This window comes from Lygodium microphyllum, chromosome 7 (genome assembly GCF_053477565.2).
Source record: "Lygodium microphyllum isolate KBCC chromosome 7, Lygodium_microphyllum_v1.1.10, whole genome shotgun sequence".
Lineage (NCBI taxonomy): Eukaryota > Viridiplantae > Streptophyta > Polypodiopsida > Schizaeales > Lygodiaceae > Lygodium > Lygodium microphyllum.
In genome coordinates this window covers 29,633,432-29,646,685 of record NC_141141.1, presented here as the reverse complement: position 1 = coordinate 29,646,685, position 13,254 = coordinate 29,633,432, and the positions used below count along the sequence as shown (strand labels likewise).

General features: G+C 39.0%; 1 protein-coding gene across 2 annotated transcripts; it reads left to right on the top strand.

Moving 5' to 3' along the window:
* The first annotated feature begins 926 nt into the window (after nucleotides 1-926).
* LOC148033306 (large ribosomal subunit protein bL19c-like) lies at nucleotides 927-12,679 on the top strand. 2 transcript variants are annotated; one of them, XM_087681210.1, is made up of 5 exons: nucleotides 927-1,082; nucleotides 1,181-1,525; nucleotides 11,686-11,772; nucleotides 11,877-12,010; nucleotides 12,089-12,679. In XM_087681210.1, the coding sequence occupies exons 1-5, from the start codon at nucleotides 1,059-1,061 to the stop codon at nucleotides 12,192-12,194; spliced, it is 696 nt and encodes a 231-aa protein (XP_087537336.1). In that variant the 5' UTR covers nucleotides 927-1,058; the 3' UTR covers nucleotides 12,195-12,679. The 2 variants fall into 2 exon arrangements, with proteins under 2 accessions (XP_087537336.1, XP_087537335.1); XM_087681209.1 differs by having other exon boundaries at nucleotides 977-1,082; nucleotides 1,178-1,525.
* Nucleotides 12,680-13,254: the final 575 nt, after the last annotated feature.

Sequence of the window (13,254 nt, the reverse complement as noted above, 5' to 3'; positions counted from 1 at the left end):
TCTTGTTGAGACCCCAAATTGTAACTTGCTCATTGCAAATACTTTGTAGTACAAGTTGCTTCATTTTTTACTATTATTCAAACATGCAGGCATCACCATTTTGGCAGCACATTAATCATTTGTTTAAATCCTTTGTTTCATGCATATTTAATTTGCTCCGAAATGCTAGACCCCTTGACTTGACTTTTGAATGAACTTTAATCACCTACCAAATACATAGTGCTCCCCCTCTAAACAAATATTAAACATATAAAATGTGATGGTGGTATTCAATCATTCTCATGGTAGAAATATCTAAGTTGACAAACATATTACAATCAAATATCATAGAGAATTGTTGGCATGTTTAAAAATATCTATAGTTTTGTTTCCAATGGTTGATAGCTAAATGTATGTGTGTGTGTGTGTGTGTAAGTGTAAGGAGGAAGAAGAAGAAGTAACTCTCTGTATAGTTTATGGGTTGTCAAATTTATGTAACATTGTAAGTTGAATGTGTGTGGATAAGAAGCATCCCTTGATAGACTCAATGTGAATAGAAACCATTATTAAATGTGTTTGTCGTTGAGAAACGATCATAAGCGTTCTATAGAGATATGGTCGAGGCTTGATCCTGTTGATGTTGATCTTCCACTCCCTATATATAAGTGAGTGCCACATCCTCATATATTGCATTTTCATGCATTTAATATGTATCAGTCTAAGTTGCCAAAGCTTTCAAAGCTCAGATTATGTTCCTTATATCAACCTCTCACGAATCTTCTTGCCACATGAAATATGCACCTTCAAAGCCCAATAGAACACCTGTGCAAAATACCAGGAGAATCTAGGACAATATAAACTTCGTGAAATCTCTCAATTACAATACACTTAGCGGTATAGCTGCGAGTACACTAGGTATAGCGAAGTCAGGGTGTGACATTGCGTTCAGGTCGAGCTGTGCCACGTATAAATAGGGCTCAGCACCTTATCTATTTCTTTGTTCGCTATACTCTCCTCTCTCCGTCTCTCTCCCCCTCCCTCACGCATAACATAAGAACTGATCGTCGCCCGAAGAGGATATGGCCTGCACCTGCCTTCGCCAGGTACGTGATATACGGCCCCCTTTCATTCATGATGGCTGTTCTTGCAGTTGGATATGCTATCTTCCAACCATGACCAGCTCGCCTTTGTGACGCAGCAGGTTGCAACTTCCTCTCTCGGAAGCAAAACTTTGGTTCTGCCTGCTAAATCTCGCAGACTGTGCATTCCCGCTCGCGTGAAGACTGAGTTTCTGGGTCCAGCCTTGTCCCTGAAGGCATGTGCATCCCGGCGTGTCACGCTGCCTTCCAGAAAACCTGTCGCTATGGCGGAAGCGGTCGCTACTACATCCGAGACAGAGACAGTGACAGAGACAAAGACAGAGGCTGAAGTTGAGGTCGAGGTTGTTACAGCAGAGGAGATTATTCCCCTTGCTGAAGACGTCGAGGACGAAGTGCGATCATCTCCCAAGGTCAAGAAAACCAAGGGGCTGAAGAACATAATGGAGGTGGGCTGTTTCTACTTCCTCAGCAATACTAGCACCATCTTTTATTTAGGCTCGATTTCTCTTACACTGATAAGTGGTTGTGGGTACAGCAAGTTGAAGACTTTGAAGTGCTTAAGTATCATGCCTTTTCATCATTTTATAGATATATCACATATTTTCAGGCAACCTTGTATTCCTTTTAGCTCACAACATGCAGGCAAGTACATACCCCTTTTGATCACTTCATGATTGTTCAATAGAGTCTCCCATCATATAATGCACGCAGATCTTGCATTTTGGGTAACCAACCATAGAAGATATGTGAATCTGCAAGACGGTGTGTTGTATGTCAAAGGTTTGTAGATTGTGCGAGAGATGTGATTTGTGGGTCTAAATGCATTTTGCGTGCCAAAAGTTCATAGAACGTGTGAGGGATGTGATCCATAGGTTTGAATGTACCGCCACCTCTTGCTCTATGGGTCACTCAACTGCCCATGGTGTCTGTTCCATGGGGACATCCTCATGCTTGTCACTGTTTCCGCATGTTTCTCACTGATGATGTCAACTGCATGGCCTCTTGGTAGAACATTTTTGTTAGCGGTTGAGAATCATAATCCAGTTTGTGGTACACATGTTGATCCTACACAATCTTTTCGGACATTTATGATGTGAAAGCACCTCTTGGTGAATGTTTCGGTTTTGTCCTATCAACTTTGTTTAGCCCAGTGAGCCATATCATTGTCTGACCATTAGTTTCTAGAAAAAACTTTGGCAATGCCTTTCTTGTAAGTCTCTCACAGGTTGTGCAAATAGCTTATAGGGATCCCACTTTGGACATGATTTGCAGACTGGTCGTACTTTAGCTTAATGCTTACATCTCGTAGACTTGTCCATATTAATTCTGTGGTCTTGCAAGTACATGCTATTCCTTGTCTCTTCATTCAATTGCTGGGTTGGCTGAGATCCTGCGTTGTGGCCTTGGACATGGGGGTGATGATGACTCACCTTCCCCTAATTAGAATTGTTTGCAAGATCTCCAGTACATGAATTAGATCAGTTCTCATAATTTTGAACTTGATTATGTTCATAAAAACATGTACTTCTGTAAACTACTCACTTATGTAAATAACTGAATAAATCTCTGATTTTTCTTTATATAAGGCTTTGAGAGGTGGAACAGCTAAGGATGTTAGCAAAAAACTTAAAACTTAGGAGTTACAATGGAATGCACATTGCACAACAAGATTACTAGGCTATGAATTAATCTGGAGCATTGCAATCGTATACACAGGATATGCTATTCAGGGCATTCTTGGTTTGAATGCTGACCAAAAATGTAATGGCTAGTGTCAGGATGCAGTTGTAAGCTGCCCAAATCAGGCACACTAATGTATGTGATGCAATGGTCTGAGATCAAAACACAGCCAGCAGATGACTTTGCCATTGGCAAAACATGTGTCACCATCTCTCTGAATGCATTGTGCTCACGCTTCTGCTAGCAGTCAGTACATTGCTGCTGTCATCTCCTGGTTGTTAGCTCTGTCAGACTCTGTTGGAGACATAGGATCTCTGATGTGTTTGTTCATGCTTGTGATAGGTGCCATCCTCCACTGCATTTGCAACCTGTTTCTCTGAGTGTTTGCAGCCAGTTTTAGGTGCATTTCAGAGGCATTTGCCATGTGACAGTTGAGTGGCATTCACAGCCTGCAGGCTGGCCAGTTCATGCACATGCAATGACATTTATTGCTGCTAGTCGGTCAGATTTTCATGGTGCCAGCAGGTCATTCCTATTGGGACAGTAGTCGGCCAGTTTACTCCTTTGCCAGCCCACAGCAGTGCCACCATCTAGCCCGATCATTGCTTTTGTTCTCCTCATTACCACCTGCATTTTTCAGAATGTGCCTCTTATTTTGGCACCCTCATTGATGCACTAAGACACACATGCATGGACTGTTTGTATTGAAGCCATTTCTGTGCTTCAGATCAGTCTTTGTTCCTGTAGCATCCTGCATTTTCCTCTCTGTGCGTGCGTGCGTGCATGTGCGCGCGCGCGTGTGTGTGTGTTCATGTTCATTTTACTTCTGCACTGTGCATTCACATGGTATCATGATGAAGTGTTGTGCACGGAGAGACATCTAGTCTTCTGCATTCTTTCCCTACTGCTGTCCTTTCCTTTCTTTTAACCCTTCTCTCAGCCTCATTAGGCCAGGTCGTACTCAATTGGTGGATGACAACAACTTGTCATTTACAAAGTCTTTTCTTGCAGGTTTTAAATCATTTGCCATTGAGATGATAGACTCACTAGATGTCACCTTCCGAGTTTTCTATAGTGAGGAAGTGCCAACAAGGAGTAGATTCAGTTTAAGCTGGTTTCTTGTGGAAGAGTGATGGATTCTAGGGATTTGGTAGTCACATTGCTTACCCATCTTTTCACAAGCTCTAGAGACTTTTGACTTGGGAGGAGTTGCTTCCATAACTTCTAGTAGTGCTTGAGTAGGGGGCTCAACATTCAAAGACTTTTGGTGGATCAAGAGTGATCGTCAAGGCCTTCATTCCAGGTTGTAGTGGGGGGAGGGGGAGGCAAAAAGGGAAGGGTAAGAGATAAAATGAGTATCCACTTAGAGAATCTTTTAAGGGTGCAAAGGCATTCAACATGGTTGCAAAGGACTCTATATCTATTGCACTAGCTGCAAAGTCCTTGTTTGTTGCCCTTTGTAACTCTAAGAAAGGGATTTGGCATCATAATTGCAAAGAAACATGTTTTCTACAAGTAGAAAATATTTGAAACATCTAGATGTTTTTAAAATGTAGAAAACAAAGGAATTGAAAATTTGATCCTTGAAGATTATAGTCGGTCCACTTTTGTATGTTTGATTGAATTGTTCTTTTTCACCTATTAATAGTTGGTCAATAGAGACATGGATTTGAAGTTTAAACATGATTTGTAATGCCCTTCATGATTTATGTGATATATCATATGATTCATGGATTTATTTTGATAGCCTATAGAGACATGGATTGTTTTTGTTATTTTGGCATTGATTGTAGTTTGTATTTTTGAGGAGTTTTTAATTGATGGCATTATGCTTCTTGATGATAAATTGTGGATTATGGTCTTCCATATATCTAAAATGTTGGTCTATTGATTGTTGAATAAGCTCATGGTCTTCCAACGCGACCTTTCTTCAAATGAGACCTTAAATGCCATGCTTGATATGGTCGCTTACACTATGATTTCTTACATTAAGTGTTATGCAACTTATGGTCTTGGATATCCCGATGGGTGTTAGTATCCATTGGTCATAGTGGCCATAAAGTGATTTTAGTGCGAACGCACTAAGGGCGCTTGAATGTTAGGGCAATCGAGTTATATTTATAGGACTCAAGGCCCTATTGTTCACATTGATTGTGTAATCGCCACTCTTGGACTCACACTGATTGTGTAATCGCCACTCTTGGACTCTTGGCTTGATGGTTGACATGTCCATACATTGGGATAGTGTGGGCTAGTGATATGGGATGCTAACCTTGGGATGTGGTTGCAAGCTCCCAGTCTCCAAGGTGAGCCTGTTTAGCTCTATGGTTGGGAGGTGAGTTTGATGTCCAGTCCCTTTTATGGTGAGTTTGGCTTGTGTTGTATCTCATTAGCAAGTTGGATCCTAGGGGGACATTTCATCAAGCCCCTATATAGAACAATTCTTTTCCTCATCATCGACATCTTTGCTTGAAGGACTGCATCACATCAGTATTAAAGAGACATGTTTCTTTGAGTTTGAAACTTGTAAAATGTTTCTTGAAGTAAGAAATGTTTTTGATAATATTAAATGTGAGGGTTTTTTTGTATGGTCCAAAAACATGTTTTTTTTTGACAAAAACTGTTGGGCAATGTTAAGTGGATGAGAAACTTACTCTTTTGGGATTTTGTTTAGTCATTAGACCTATCAATCTAGTATCTATTCTTGTCTTTAGAGTTGATTATTATACGATTTTAGTCCCATTTATCAGTAATTTATGATATATTATAATCCATTCTAGATTTTGACATTTCGTTAGTTTGTTTTGAAATGAGAATCATGATGGTACACCTTGACTTAGTCCAATTTGAACATGGGCTATTTACATGCTTATTTTAATTTTCTTTGTGTGATATGTATAAATTTTAATGTTTGAGATTTGAACCATATTATAGCTTGTCCAAAGACCAACTTTGACATAAGTCAATAATGGATCATGGATATGTAATGTATTATTTTCAATTGATTCATGTATTATCACTCGATTTTGATTGGTCTTTTTTCTTTAAGAGAGAGTTTCATAGAGGTTTAAAACCTCTTTTCCTAGTTAAACCTATAAAAAAAACTCTATATTAAAAAACTAGCGTTTCTTATTTTACCCCCTCTTAAAAGAAACTTATGAAACACATTAACAATGTTGTTTCTAAATGTTTTTCACAATTCTGGTTGCTATGGCTCCCTTCAATGTTCCTAGTGTAGATTCCTTCTAGGTTTTGCTATTTGATCAACCAAGATAGTGCAATCATCTTTGAGCTTAGCTCCATTATATCATTTTTCATTCTTCTTCTCTATTTTCGAGTTTTCTTTGTCATGATAGTGCATACCCTACCATTTCTCAATAGCTTGAAGGCACAACCCTTCATTGTTTAAGGGCCATCTCTTCAGCCTTTGGCTTCAACGTTTGCATCTTACTCCACAAAGGCCCCCTATCCCACTTCCATCTTCACCAAGGTTATCTTCTCCTAGGCTTTCCCCCACATAGGGATCTCCACAAATTCTACGATCCTATCTCAGAGAGGCTTGATCCTGTTGCCAATTATAAATTTTTAATGTCAAAAGGGGTTATTGAGGAAAGTGAGTTGGTGTTATAGAATTAAGATGCCTAGGAGAAGCCAGACTTCATAGGGGAGTTTTGACATTCATTTCTTTCCAGACCGTAGAGGACATTGCATTTTAGGAAACAACATATCGGTTCCCTTAATGTGAACAATATCCTCATGCAAAGGATTATTGAGAACATATAGCCTACTTTAGTTGAGGAGGGTTAGACATAAGTGGATGCCATGCAAGCTGAGGCTTGGATACCCTTCACCAATAGCCAAATTTTTAGATGTATGTAAACAGAGCTTTTCTAAATGATGATCTCTATATATGTTGAGTAGTCACTAGCTTTCACATCCCGAGTTCAACGGATCATTTTTACTACTTACGAAAGGTCCTCTATGGCTTGAAGTAGGCAATCCAAGCTTGGTATCAATAGATAGAATTAGATAATACTATATGTTCCAAAAAGTGGATCTCATATGAAAAAGAGTCACTTTCCTTGTCATTAACGACTAGCTAGTGCTTAGGCAACTCATTGAACACATTGTCTAAATGCTTTTTGTGGTCTGCCTCATTCTTTGAGTAGATAGTCATGTGTCCACACATCTCCTATGTGGTTTGAAGATGTGATCTGTAATTTGATTAAAAGTGGTAAGAGCATTCATAAGTTCAAAATATATGACAAGAAACTCATACAATCCAAAGAATCTCTTGAAAGTTGTCTAAGGCACATCGTGTTCGAAATACATGACAAGAAACTTATACAATCCAAAGAATCTCGTGAAAGCTATCTTAGGCACATTCTGTCTATAATGTGAATTTGGTGATACCATGTTTTCAAATCTATATGGTTGAATATAGCTGTCCTTTGTAATCTATCTATAATATCATCAATTTAAGGGATCAGAAATTGATTCTTTATTGTGATTTTATTCAAAGCAAGATAGTGTCATGAGGGCATGTATTTTGAAATCTCACTTAACATGTGGATTAATTTTTAATCACATGATTAAGTAAATGTTGCACATGTGAGGTGTAAGTGGAGCTAGAGTAAATTTACAAGGCCGGGACCCGAGGAAATCACAGGATGTTAAAGGCAAAAGTTGCTTTAAGCTATTCCACATAAGTACTTTATGGTATCTGGTGCTAGTTGTTGGCCTAGGTCATTCATTTGGCCATAAGTGTCAGTTGTTGGTGACAGTAGGGAAGTGGCGTTTAATGATACCTAACACAACCAATCTGATGGTCAAAGATATCGCAGAGACTCGGGAATAAAAGTTGCTTAGCCAATTTAATTATTTGCTAGTTAGATTATTTTTCAGGGCACCAAAATAATTATTAGATTAATTTTTAATATTTAAAGACTGAAAATTAATATTTAATTATGAATAATGTTGGAAAAACCATTTGGGAAGATTGCCACTTGTCAAAAATGCCTATGCAAGACTGAAAAACGTCTTTAGATGTTGGAGAGAGGCATTTTGAGTGTATTCAACCTGGAAGAGAGAGGGAGGAGATACTGTTGGTTTGATTTGCAGCCATTGGAGGACCTTTTGAGGAATCCAGGGACAAGAGAAGACCGATCAACAGCAGGTGATAGCATCTATAGGTTGTTGAGACAGGGCAGTAGCAGTAAATGATTGATTTTCTTCAGTTCTTTGCATCTACAAGCTGTTAAGACAAGGTAGTAGCAGTAAATGACAGATTTTCTTAAGTTCTTCGCGAAGAAAGTTTGAAGTTTCTCTCTCCTCAGCATTCTCTCTCATCTCCCGGTCTTTCTATAGCCCTACTCCGAAGATTACAGCATTGAGATCACTAGAGTTTGAGAAATTTCAGATTTCTCTGCTGTAAACCCTAATTTGCAGTAGAAATTAGGGTTTAGCAGTAGCCTCGAGAAGTGTGCAAAAAATTGGAAGCTTCAAGACTTGGATTCAACAGGGATGAAGCTATTTTTAGTCTATTCAAGTGGAAGGACCAGCAAATCATTGAATTTGGGGTATTTTTCATCTCCATCAAAGCGAATGAAGGCCAATTGATTGCTCGAATCAAGGGGAAAATCAGATTAAAGACTTGTTGTTCATTTTGGACAGCAAGGGGAGTTGGAATACTGAAAGGGATTGGGAGAATCCCATTGTACATCAACTTCTTATTCAATTAAGTTAAATAAATTTTGAAAGGGGCGCCAGTTTTGGGGCCAATAGGGTGTCCAATGTCCAAGATTATATGGTAAAGTGTGCATTTCAGTTTTATGAAATTGTTACTTGCTGCAAATAGTGCTTAATTAGGTTATTTACCACCCTATCTGAGGAGGAAGGGTAGTTACTGATAGTTAATGCACACATGCCATGAATTGACCCTTTTTTGCACCAAAAGCATTGGAGAATAAAAAGGAGACGAGTTGGGTTGGATTAGCTCTTTTTTCCAACAGCTCATTCGCTTGATCCATTATCTTTTATTCTGGGCTGCACTTACCTTGTTGAGTGGCTTATTAGGTGGGTTACTTCTAGGGATAAGTTTTATTCTATGATCTTTTGGCCTTTTTGGTGGTAGTTGCCTTGGAAGTGATTGAGAGAAGTCGTGAGAGTGTGCAGCGGAAAGAAAACATGAACATAGAGACAAAGGAACAAAGTGAGATTGCAAGAAGAGAGAAAAGAAATCTGCACATAAGGTTGATGATGATGGCAATAGTAGAGACAGAGGAAGATGATGGAGTCAGAGTGTGCACTTGCAAAACCTGCAAAGGAAGAATGGGAGAATGTGTCTATGAAGTGGGAGGAGTGCTTAATATATAGGCTCATCCGAAAAGATTGCTTGATTGTACTTCGTCACCAAAAATATGGCCAACTAGCATTTAATGCTGGTCCAATTGCAGTATATGCAAGAAAAAATGTCAGATGTGCTTAGAGAAATCTTGTTAGATACGGACAATGTTTGATAGGTGAAGGTAGATTGATGTATGTAGAAACTATGCGAGAAATGCACTAGTATCTTGAGTGGAGGAGAAAATGTACTGAAAGACAATAAACCGACCGCTCTAGAATGAGCTACCTCCTTCGTCAAAACAAGTGATAGACAAGTCATAGCTCCTAAAGTCCTCGTTTGATTCAGATTGAGACTCACAAGCAAGAGATAACAAGGCATGACAAACATGACTGCTAACAGAAGCAATCAATATACATTTTCAGAAATGAAATGTGATCATTCTAATTTTGACATGTCCCAAACCTTTTGATTATGAATCTTATTCTTTCTAAAAACCAAGTATGTTGAAAGGTGAGTTCTCATTACTTTCGAAATGGCAGCAACCAATAAAATAGGGAGAGATTTCCCTTTCAACGGGTCTTGGCCTTGTACTGAGTAGTGATTACTTTAACACATTGTATGCACACTATGACACCAAGACCTACCAAGCAATATATTCATTTTTAAAATATTAATTTTAAAAATTAATTTAATAATTATTTTGGTGCTTAGAAAGTTAATTTTACTAGCTATCATTAAATTGGCTAGGTCAATTTGTCTCCCAAGTATCAGTGAGCACTTATAGACTCTTAGATTGACACTAATTAATTAATTATTGAATTAATTAATGCCTAAGCTCTAATGTCACCTTTGACAATAGTGGCCATAAATTGGTATGGGCCCAAATTTGGCACCGGGCACCACCTAGTACATGTGAGGCATAAATTATTACAACTTTTGCCCTTGGTATCCACTAATGTTTGGGGGTGGGTCTTGGGTCGCACATTGTGAAATAATCAGTGTTTACCTTACATTTGCAAGTCACATTTGCACATTTGATTAACTTTTAATGAAAGCAATACAATTTTACGCCCTCGTGACACCATGTATGCCATTTTGTGCCATAGGCATCATGCCAACATTACCATAGAATGGGGTTTGGCATTCCACTGACCATACTTGGATACATCAAGCCTTGCCTTTCACTTTGTATGCCATTTTGTGCCATAGGCATCATGCCAACATTACCATAGAATGGGGTTTTGCATTCCACTAACCATCCGTGGATACATCAAGCCTTGCCTTTCATGCATTGGTTGTTGCATGCGTTACGGATTTATGCCGTACATACCCGTAGGCGATCCTTCACTAGCCATTGCATGGAAAATGGATGCACAACCAAGTAACCCAGGTGCCCCATATTTGCGTGCATGCCTTGCTGTCCCCAAAGTTCAAACTCATGGGATTGACACCCACCAAGATGGCCTTACATTTGTGAGCTTGTTCTTAACCGAGCCTTAAATTGGTCATCATAATCTTCAACTACTTGGTTATCAACATTTTGTGGCCTTAAGGAATGTGTTGCTAGATCTAAACCCACTTCTCTTCTTGCTACCATGTTATGTGCTTGTTTCAAGATTGGGCATTGCATTTTTGTCATGCCAGTATGTGGAACAGCATTAAATGCTGTTGCCCAGCAGCCTAGAGGCCTCAGATAGCTGTTGCCCTGCCTACCTAGGATGATATCATCTTTTACTGCCCGCCCTCTAGATGCTGTGGTCTGCCGTTTGTGCTTCCTCTGATAGCTATGTGGTGGTCATGAGGCAAAGGTTTGAGAGTTTGACAAGGGTTTGAGAGAGTCTGACAAGGGTTTTAGTCCTTTTGGCGGTCCACCTCATAATACTCCTGATTCACCTCCAACATGCGATCCATGTTATTGAGTCTACAACCTGGAGTGAGGTGCACATTGGTGGGATTTACATGCTGTTGTGGATCCTGAGCCCCCAGCTGAAAGTGGAGACACTGATTTGGAACCTATGAGCTATCCAATGTCATCTCCCCATCGAATCCAGCGCAACATATGTGTGATTCAATTTGGCACTGGTCCTTCTGCTTGCCCTTCTGAAGGTAGGTAATGGGTGTACTTTGTATTGATGAAGCATGTTTCTTAAACCTTTAAATGAAAAAGGGAAAGAATTGACATTCTCATGCAAAGTGTTGGGACTTGAGTGCTCAACAATAATTAGCTCTTTTTGTATTGATATAATATGGATCAGCTTCTCCTTCCAAATTTCAGCACACAAATTTATATATTATATTGTGCACAAAAATTTTTCCTTGGCGTTTCTTAAGTTTTACAAAACTGTTTCCCATGTATAAAACCTGATGAAATGCTTGGTGACATTGGGAGCCATGTTATTTGTATTTTGGCAACAGTACAATTATAGAGTTGCAATTGCTCACCGGTAGCCATTCTATATGTCCTGTGGTGACAGTACAACTATAGAGTTGCAATGGCTTGAGAACTTTTTCTGGTTGAGCAGGTTAATTTGCCAGTAAAATTGGGAGTAGTTGGCTCTCATGTTTCTGATGTTGTTGCAGACTTTACACAAAAGAGCTATTGAAGCTGCCAGTGAGGGAAAGATAATTCCTGACATTAGGACTGGAGATATTGTTCAATTAAGAGTGGTACTTTCTTGTTTGATTTCCCTACAGTTTCTTGTTTGGTTTCACCTATATTGATATGTGATGTGTCACATGTATGTAAATTGACTGATCATTATTGTCTACAGGAAGTGCCAGAAAATAAGAAGAGATTATCACTTCTGAGAGGTATAGTCATTGGGAAACAAAATGCTGGTATTCAGACAACATTCAGGATTCGAAGAGTTATGGCTGGTGTTGGTGTGGAGATGGTCTTTCCATTGTAAGAGAGTTACAAGCTTTATTGATTGCTAGGCAACTTTTTGTTTCCAACTTGTCAACAATTCAATTGGTGTTGCAGGTACTCCCCGAACGTTAAAGAGATTAAGGTTGTCAATAGCAGGAAAGTAAGAAGGGCTAAGCTTTACTATCTGCGCCACAAGCTTGCAAGGCTTTCTACAGTTTAGGAAATATCGAGTGTCTTGTGGCTTTGTTGACCTTAATTTTCATAGAAGGTGCAACTTTCAAAAGCCATGATTATCTCAGAATCCCTTTGGCATACAGAGGTTGTAGAATGAACATGTCCTCAGATAGAGGCATGTAAGGAAGCTGGTCTTCTTGGCACCCAAAGGTTTCGGTTTTGAATATAGTGCCATGCTTTTGAAATTAAATTCTTTCTTGTGTACATAATTGGTACTATGTATCACCCTGAAATCTTGGAAGGCACATCAATAACAAGAGGCTTGTTTCTTACGAACAAAAAATTTTGCGGCATCTTGAAACTTTTACTTCACTTCATGTTGGTTTGTTCCTGCTTCTGTATTGAGATTTTACAGCAACCTGGGTGTAACGCTGATTGTTGTAGGTGCTCTGTATGATTCAATTGTGGCAGCTGCATAAATGAAGTGAAAGGTGCAAATCTCCACTGGGAAATAACACTATCATTATAGAACGTAGGAATTTTGCTATATTATTTGTAGTGGATGTGTATCTTTGTGTTTGTATTGGTAGTAAGGTTACCAAGAATGTGATTTGGCAAAAACAGCCACTTGAGTATAACACGTTTTCTGTATTACCTCATCCCGTTGTATTTTGTAAGTAAAGGAATCCACTTGCAGCTCAGTTATCGAGAAAATTATGTGCAGATCTGGTTACAGGTCGACTTTCTGTACATATTGAAGCGAAAACTCATTAGAGCATAATCACTGTTCTAGATTACCTCATAGTATACTTTGTTTACAGAAACTGTTCCAGTGCGTATGGCAACTAACAGACTAACAGACTTTTTTAAACTCGAAAGGTGCTGTATCACTGTGAACAAATCTACAATTGTCCCTTTCATCTTTTACAAAAGCCCTTCAATCCGCACAAGATGCCTCTAGTCCAATATCTCGCAATAACATTAGTATAATCGTCTCTCATAATCCTTCTATCGTTCTCACCTGTGACAAAACCCACTATCATACATTTAACTGAGCAGATTAGATTCATGTTCTGAAAAAACTGTTCTTTGGGCCTAGCCCAAAT